The sequence below is a fragment of the Leuciscus leuciscus genome, assembly GCF_965113295.1.
Source record: "Leuciscus leuciscus genome assembly, chromosome: 25".
NCBI lineage: Eukaryota > Metazoa > Chordata > Actinopteri > Cypriniformes > Leuciscidae > Leuciscus > Leuciscus leuciscus.
In genome coordinates, this window is record NC_138724.1 from 18,400,614 (window position 1) to 18,409,999 (window position 9,386).

Genomic DNA, 9,386 nt, shown 5'->3' on the forward strand with positions numbered 1-9,386 from the left:
CCAAGGTAGAAAATGCATATTGCTCGCCTGTTGCTCTCTGATATGAAACGAGAATGTCGCCCTAATAAAAGTTTTTTGTAAATAAGTAAATATAATTTTTTGGATCTTTAATAAAAACGGCATCAATCAAAAAAAATAAAAATAATCCTGACTGCTGATGTAGTTTCTGCACCCATTAGACAGAATCCCACTCACAAAGAATTCAACTCTGAAATCATCTCACATGTTTTATTTTATTTTGTGTATGTCTATGCACGGTTTATGCAGCCGTATGTGTTTGGATTGCGTGATTTTTCCAAACCAGTTAAGCGCAAACCACGCCCTGCATCGATGACTCGCGTCGCTTTTGGATTGACAGTATGACGTCATAAGGCGGCGCCACGCTCCTGCATCTGATGCCAGTCGCCTAAAAGAAAGGTCTGTGGTTTTTATGGTTTTAAGACGTTTTAAAATAAATGTAACCCCCTCAGACAATTTAGTATTTTTTTACAATAACTGTGAGGAATTAATAAATTCCTTTACAAATGAGTGAATAAATACTGAACATTATTGAGCGTTATTTTTTATTAGTAAAGCGCATAGGAACAATAAGAGAAAAGGTGCGTCTCAATTTGCTCTCTATATTCTGAATCAGCTTATCGTAAACGTGAATCAAGTCACTGGCAAGTAGTAATGGAGCAACAGAGCTTTTGAAACTCCAAGTTAGTTGAATGACTTGTTCTCACCTTTTATACACATACTTAACTGCAGACACATAAATGACACACTGTGTGGTACATTACAAATATTGTAAATGTCCTTTATTTTACAATAAAGAACCACAATTGTCTCTTATGAGTCCTTGTTGGCAACCCTTAAAATGATTCACCCAATAATTATCTATTAAATGTGATCCACTAATCATTAAATACTAAATGAAAATCATAAGGAACAAAGTTAAGTGTCTGTACAGTTTGTCTTTATTAATTGTTAATGCTAGTTTTCAGGCCATTATCTATCACTCTGACTGACTCCCTACCAGTGCGCTGACTATTGAACTAGGGACCTGATTGAGACGCACCCAGAGGTTTAGTTTGGATTTATTTTTCTTGCTGTTAATTATTTTCATCTTTAACATGACAGATTGTCCAAACACACAGAAAAAACTCCCGTTGAAGCGACTGAGATCCATGTGACACACTATTATAACGATGGCGTTCATTAAAGAGGAGAGTGAAGATATAAAGATTGAAGAAACATTCAGAGTGAAACAAGAAGATACTGAGGAACAAACAGGTTGGTTTCATTCTCAAAGCAGTGGTTACAAGCAATGTTGGCAAATAGACGCTAGAGGGCTTTTCTCATGTCTGTATTTACCTTATTTTTTATGTAAGAGCAGATACAGCCATTTGTAACTTAAAATGTGTCAAAGCTTCTGGTCTCATCCACTTCCGAATATTGTAGCTGTACAAAAACCCACCGTTGTGCTGATTGATATTACAAACTGTTATTTGTTTTCATATTTAAATTATTATCATAATCATAAACGCACTGGTTTGTAGTGCAAATTATTTTACCATTTACTGCATTCAGTTATTCTTCCAGTTGTTTACCTATTTGGCTAATGAATCAAAAGTTCACGCATTTTCACAGAAAATAGCTTACTTCTGTGTTGCGAAATAATAAGGCCCAAATTATACTTTAGCTGTCCATGTTCCACAACGGTGCGTGTACAGCAGCGTATGCACAAGGTGAATGTTGAAAAAAACAGTTGTACTGTGCATGTGTCGAACTCATCCATCCATGCTCATTCAAACAGTTTTCTTTTGAAAGCTGTGCGGATACAACTGTGTGCGAGACGAAGAGGAACGCAGTAAATGATGAATACCTGGACATTAAGATGGATTGTGAAGCTGAGAAAATGCTAGACATTAAATGTAGAATTTTTATTGTTCTTTTTTCTTATGGAAGAGTGTTATCAAAAAATCAATTCTGCTTGTATTAATGAGTGAAAACATTATGTATCTGATGCTTTTCTAAGACATTCTATGAATTTTAATGTGAAAAAAGCTTAATGTGGCTTAATGTTCTAAAACAACAACCAGTTCCAATGAAAATACACGCCTTATTAATAAAGCATACTTTTTACAGACAAGCAGAAGCCCAGAATATGAACACAGTGAGCTAAATCACTTTTTTTCTAACTTATTTTTACTTTTGAGTATTTTAATTTTGGAGCTTTTACTTCACTACATTTTCAAATCAAATGAATACTTTTTATTCTGACAAATCTCCTCTTGTTTCTCATGTCACTAACATGCAAGACCGCACGCACACACTCGAGTAACACACTGTAAATGTTAAAATAGTGGCTAAATTACTCTCTTTTGTGTTTCGCCTCCATCCGCCATTTTACACTAGTAGTGCGAGTGGCAGGTATGTGACGAATGACATCAGAGAAACGTCAGTAGGCTGTTACAATTATGGTCTATTACTGCATCGATGTAGAATCGTCCACGTCCTCATCGTGATGCAATGATGCAACGATTAGTTTCAACACCCTTCACAGTAAATTCCTCGGTGTTAAATTAAAGCCGCTCTGTGTTCATATGGGAACCACCAGCAGTATGGAGCGAATTATGTGCCATAATTAAACAAATAAATCCAGCATTTTGCAAACAAACTCGAACTACTTCGCAAAGGAAAACTCGACTCGCAAACAAACAGAAAGCAATGTGCAAGTACAAAGGTCAGTTTGAGTGAAAATGTAGTGGAGTAACAAATATGTATTGTGTTTTACAAATATAAATAAATGAGCCAAGATAATACTTCACAAATAAATACAAACCATCCTACAAATTGCATGTAACCTTTGAACAAATACCAAAACTAGTGCATACAAATGCATATCTGTCTGTTATGATTGTGTGACACTTGGCTTTTTATGAGATCTCTCGGCTCTATTTTCTCACAAATGTGTCCAGGCAGATTTTCTCACGATTGCAGTTGAGCAACTTCCTCTTCTAAAACGGTAGATGGCGTTAAACTAGGGGATTAATTTAGCGCTAGTCTCCTAGAGAAGCACTGAGTTGAAACTTGCCTTTGCCTACAGCTGAGGAAAATGACCTTTTATATTTACAGCGGGGGAAATAACAAGTATTTAACACGTCATCATTTTTCTCAGTAAATATATTTCCAAAGGTGCTATTGACATGAAATTTTCACCAGATGTTGGTAACAACCCAAGTAAGCCATACATACAAAGAAACAAACAAAAATAAGTTCAGAAATTAAGTTATGTGTAATAATGTGAAATGACACAGGGAAAAAGTATTGAACACATGAAGAAAGGGAGGCGCAAAAAGGCATGGAAAGCCAAGACAACTGCTGAAAACTTTTACAGTAATTAAAAAGCAATCCAGCCCCCTGTCAGTGGAAATTAATAACAGCTGGTTCAGTCCCAAATGATGGCCTACAAAAAGGTATCATTGCCAAGGTGTCACACAAGACACATCTCATGATGGGTAAAAGCAAAGAGCTGTCTCAAGACCTTCGCAACCTAATTGTTGCAAAACATAATAATGGCATTGATTATAGGCGCCATTCTAAGCTTCTGAATGGTCCAGTGAGCACTTTTGGGGCCATAATACGGAAGTGGAAAGACAATAATTTCACCATAAATTTACCTCGACCAGTGCTCCTCGCAAGATTTCTGATAGAGGAGTGAAAAGAATAATCAGAAGAGTTGTCCAAGAGCCAAGGATCACTTGTGGAGAGCTTCAAAAAGACCTGCAGATAGCAGGTACTGTTGTCTCAAAGAAAACAGTAAGTAATGCACTCCACTGCCATGGCCTGTATGCACGCTCACCACGCAATACTCCATTACTGAAAAAAAAAGCATGATGAAGCTCATTTAAAGTTTGCTGCACAACATTTGGAAAAGCCAGTGAAATACTGGGAGAATATAGTGTGGTCACATGAGAGCAAAATTGAACTGTTTGGATGCCATAATACACACCATATTTGGAGGAGAAATGGCAGTGCGCATTACCCTAAAAACACCATACAACTTGGTGTTGGCTCTTGGACAACTCTTCTGATTATTCTTTTCACTCCTCTGTCAGAAATCTTGCGAGGAGCACTGGTCGAGGCAAATTTATGGTGACATTTTTGTCTTTCCACTTCCGTATTATGGCCCCAAAAGTGCTCACTGGACCATTCAGAAGCTTAGAATGGCGCCTATAACCAATGCCATCATTATGTTTTGCAACAATTAGGTTGCGAAGGTCTTGAGACAGCTCTTTGCTTTTACCCATCATGAGATGTGTCTTGTGTGACACCTTGGCAATGAGACCTTTTTGTAGGCCATCATTTGGGACTGAACCAGCTGTTATTAATTTCCACTGACAGGGGGCTGGATTGCTTTTTAATTACTGTAAGTTTTCAGCAGTTGTCTTGGCTTTCCATGCCTTTTTGCGCCTCCCTTTCTTCATGTGTTCAATACTTTTTCCCTGTGTCATTTCACATTATTACACATAACTTAATTTCTGAACTTATTTTTGTTTGTTTCTTTGTATGTATGGCTTACTTGGGTTGTTACCAACATCTGGTGAAGATTTCATGTCAATAGCACCTTTGGAAATATATTTACTGTACTTATTTCCCCCGCTGTATTTATGTTAGTCATTGTCTTTGTAACAGTGTTGCCCAAAACACTTCATTTGTTGCAAAGGAAGCCATAAACAAAGATTATCAGGTGATATATATATAATCATAATCATCAAAGAAAAACGTTTGACAAATGCCATCACTGACCAAAACAGATCACTTGTTATTAATAGATTTTTACCACTTTTTTTTGCCAAAGATTCTGAATTTTAATTGCTAAATACATTGCGAAAAAAGAAAATGTAGAGACACACACACACTAACATCAAGAATCAGCGTATGAATCTCAACTTTGGTGACATCCTTCATGCTGCAATGCATGCTGGGACCATTAGTTTTATAATATGGTGGCTCCCAGCATGCATTGTCTATAGTTAAAATGTCTATTGTTAAAATAGGCAGGTGTATGTAATCTTAGGATCTCAACTGTATATTTTGGTCTGTATTATTGCAGTATTATTATTTTTCCATGCACTGCATGCAGACATGATTAATCAACAATAAAATGTATTGGCGATTATTTTCATTATCAAAAATAATCAATATTTTTTGTTGATATTAACAGTAACTTGATGTAGCACTAATTTCAATAATAATCGCTGCAAACTGCTATGTTGTGCAGTTTGGTCGTGAGGAAATGTAAAACCGAATGTCATTAGCATAGTGTGAAATTTAATGATAAAGGGTCTCATTCATGAAACACAAGCAGAACGAATTTTTGTGTAAATCGTGTGTAAAGTGGTTCTGGCGTAAATTTTCGGATTCATTAAAATGTTCGTATTTTCCAAATGTTAGTTGGTACGAAAGAAATCTACACCTGCTCCCAGCCACGCGTAAATAGTGCGTTTAACATCCGAACGTTTTGCTCATTAATAAGGCTGCATTTTAATTCACCTTAATCAGGTACATATTTACACAGCATTTTGAAAAAATATTATATATAGTAATTACATACGGTTTTTCATTTTACTTCTGGGACTGTTCGATTAACAGATGAAACTCCATTAACTGCATCTGTAATATGCTGCCAAGCTTCCTTTTTTTTAGGACCTGATACGCCACTATGTACGCTTGAAAATAAAATGTGCCGTTTTGAATGAACTTCTGATAATAAAACTTCAAGTTCTGCATCTGAGAAATTTCTCTTTTTCATTCGCTTTTGTAGCCTAGAAATCTAGACGCACCCTAGCGGCAGCAATATAGGGGCAGTCTAGCAACTCTCCATTGACTTTCGAGCTGCAAAAACCTAAATTGGGTCAGGCCAATCACGTCGTGTATAGAGTAGGCGGGGCGGGCTTAAAATAATGACGACAGAGTTGCGACGGTTCCCTGCCACTTGAAAACAAAGAATGACGGCTGCTGCTGGCGAACATCTTTCGAATCGGCTTTGTCCGAGGACTCTGGAGGACTTGGAGTTAGGTTTTTCTTTGAGAAAAGAGCATAGAACGGCACTTAAGTCATTCTTAAAAAAAGAAGATGTGTTCGTAGTTTTGCCGGCCAGATATGGCAAAAGTTGAATCTATCAACTAGCTCCGCTGTTGGGAAAACGCTCTGGTTGGTTGAAGCGCTGTCCTATTGCGTGCAGAGGAAATTTGAAAGACAGCCGTTTATCCCGCCTCTCGGATTGAGCCGTGTCTATGGTGAGTTGCCAGACCCAACATCTTGATGTAGGTCTGGCTTGCCAGGCTATCGCTTTTGAGAAGACATGTTGAAATCCTTCGTTTGGTGTCATAATATGATACCCATATATAGTTGTCAGTCGGATTTAATGGGCGGGATTTATGGTAATTGGGAATGAGCGTCACATTTCACTATCACATCTGACATTTACGAAGTATTTGTGAATCAGGAGAAGAGTTTTCGGGAAGGTCTCTTTACGCGCAAATCACTCTGATGTACTCGTATATTTACGAATGTTTCATGAATGAGACCCAATGTTCATATAATAATCATACTTTTGTTTGATGAAATGTCTCATCGTTAACACAAGCAAGGTGGTAAAGATCAGAGAAATGAGACCTAAACCATGCAAATGTTTGTTGACAAATGCCTATGTTGTCGAAAGTTCCAATAGCATGTTGTTGGTTTTGATGGTAAACTGGGGTTAACTTGTCTTTTTTTGCTTTAGACCTGATGACACTGAAAGAGGAGAGTCAAGAACTGAATGAAATCGAAGAGAAAGAACGATATGAGAAGCATGATGTCAGAAATAGAGAAAAATCCATACAGACTAAAATGAGTTTCTCACAAGAAAGAGCTCCGAAGACAGGAACTGGAAGCTTTTTCACCTGCTTTCAGTGTGGAAAGAGTTTCAAACAACATGACAGCCTTCGAGCCCACATGGGAATTCACAATGGAGAGAAGCCTTACAAATGCGAACAGTGTGAAAAGAGTTACAAACAAAAATATAACCTTGTACTCCACATGAGAATTCACAATGGAGAGAAGCTTTTCACCTGCCAACAGTGTGGAAAGAGTTACAATCAAAAACATGACCTTGGACTCCACATGAGAATTCACAATGGAGAGAAGCCTTACAAATGTGAACAGTGTGGAAAGAGTTTCAAAATTAAAGTAAGCCTTGAAAATCACATGAGGATTCACTCAGGGGACAACCGTTTTACATGTAATCAGTGTGAAAAGAGTTTCTGCAAAACATATAGCCTCACGAGACACATGATACTTCACACTGGAGAGAAGCCTTACGAATGCAAAGAGTGCGGCAAAAGTTTCACACATAAATCATCCCTCGTTTCACACATGAGAAGACACACTGGAGAAAGCCCGTTCACCTGCGAACAGTGTGGGAAGAGCTTTGCACAAAAAGGAACTCTTCAGAGTCACATGAGAATTCACACTGGAGAAACACCATTCACATGTGATCAGTGTGGGAAGAGTTTCAGTCATAAATCATCCTTTCTTACACACATGAGAGTTCACACTGGCGAAACACCATTCACATGTGATCAGTGTGGAAAGGGTTTTAATTATAAATCAACCCTTAATGCACACATGACAGTTCACACTCGAGAGAAGCCTTACACCTGCGAACTGTGTGGGAAGAGCTTCAGACGAAAAGAAAATCTTAAGAATCACATGACAATTCACACAGGAGAGAAGCCATTCATATGTGTTGAGTGTGGAAAACGTTTTATTTATTACCGTGGCCTTAATTTACATATGAAGATTCACTCAGGAGAGCAATGTCCTCATTGTGAAAGGAGATTCCCAGACAAGAAACGCCTTGACAAGCACATAATAATTCACACTAGTGAGAAGTGCCAGCAGTGTGGAAAGACTTTCAGATTTAGAGGATACCTTAAGGTTCACATGAGAATTCACACTGGAGAGAAGCCTTTCACATGCTCTCACTGTGGAAAGAGTTTCAATTGGAACACAAGCCTTCAGGTTCACATGAGACATCACACTGGAGAGAAACCTTATAGATGTGTTCAGTGCAAGAAGAGTTTCACACATCAAGTATACCTGAAGCGTCATTTGAAAACTCATTCTAGAAAGAAATCGCAGGGCTCTAAATGTGACAAAAAGTCTACAAAAGTCTACAAAAGTCTGAAGTCTACAAAAAGGAGCAATTTCAAAAATCACCTGCGCATTCACTCTGAAGAAAGACAATTTGAATGTAATAAGTGTAATAACAAATTTATTTTGCCATCACACTTACAGATACATCTGAAAAGTCATGCAGATGTCAGACGTTATTTTTGTTCTTTGTGTGGAAAGAGATTTAAATGGCTTGGTCATTTAAAATGGCATCAGAAAACACGTATCTGTGTGAAACTAAGGCTACGTTCACGTAACAGCTGAATGAGGGACAGACATAATAGTGTACATTCATGACCATTTGCATTCTTTACCTCTTTATAACTTTGCCTTGAGACTTTTTTTTGTCATGTATATATGAACTCCAGTGGCTGCACCTCATCATCTGCTTTAATATAGTTTAGTTTCTCTGAAACTTTTTTTATCCTACGGCACACTGTTGTGAATCTTTTTCTTTTCGTAATACAATGATGAGCTCACGATGAACAAAAACTTGTTGAAAATGAATTGCACCAAGCAGTCCTCGCTGTAGTTACAATATTAAATCACAGCATGCCACAGGAAATGTGTTCAAAAGCATCCACTACAAATACTTCAATTAAAGTTCATTTAATTTTTTTTTTACTTCTGGATAATTATTTCATAAAATTTCAGTGCTTAACTCCTTTAATAAGAATGGTATATTTCATCTAAATGTGGAAATGGAAAGGTTCAAATGGAAAACTGAGTGTAAAATTATTCTTTCTTTCTTCGCTCCATCAATAAAAGAGTGTGTGTACTGTCTTGAGAGTCCGCAAATATTTATGCCTAGTTCATTTTTCTTTATAAATCCCTGTGTGTAGAAAATTGCATACACACATTTCTATGCCCATTTTGTGCATATGCAACGTTTATACATCAGGCCCCTGCTCCAGAGCAGGTTTTATTCTGGGTTAGAGATCGCAAACCAAATCTGGACCAATCAGCTGTGAGGAAAGTGACAATTCTGATGCAGTAAAGACCCTTCCCCTGTATCTCTCGCTCCAAATTAAAAAACTGTTTCTAGTAAAAAAATTTAGAGACAAAATTGTTAGTTTTTTCCCCCCTGCTAATTCATATGAATTAGCTCATAACCTCAGCTCGTAACTCATAATGTCTTTAGAATTTATTTAATTGACAGTTAATATTAAACTTTGCAT

The 9,386-nt window shown here is 37.3% G+C and overlaps 1 protein-coding gene across 2 annotated transcripts; it reads left to right on the forward strand.

Moving 5' to 3' along the window:
• The first annotated feature begins 259 nt into the window (after positions 1-259).
• Positions 260-8,821, forward strand: LOC309490355 (uncharacterized protein). 2 transcript variants are annotated; one of them, XM_082159479.1, is made up of 3 exons: positions 260-433; positions 1,140-1,275; positions 6,776-8,821. In XM_082159479.1, exons 2-3 carry the CDS (start codon positions 1,191-1,193, stop codon positions 8,470-8,472), a joined length of 1,782 nt encoding a protein of 593 aa, XP_082015605.1. In that variant the 5' UTR covers positions 260-433; positions 1,140-1,190; the 3' UTR covers positions 8,473-8,821. The 2 variants fall into 2 exon arrangements, with proteins under 2 accessions (XP_082015605.1, XP_082015604.1); XM_082159478.1 differs by having other exon boundaries at positions 260-417; positions 1,123-1,275.
• The last annotated feature ends 565 nt before the right edge of the window (positions 8,822-9,386 follow it).

Coding starts and splice junctions, on each gene's coding strand:
- LOC309490355 (XM_082159479.1), top strand. CDS start 1,191: ATGGCGTTCATTAAAGAGGAGAGTGAAGATATAAAGATTGAAGAAACA. Junction 1,276..6,775: donor AGATACTGAGGAACAAACAG/GTTGGTTTCATT, acceptor TTTTTGCTTTAG/ACCTGATGACACTGAAAGAG.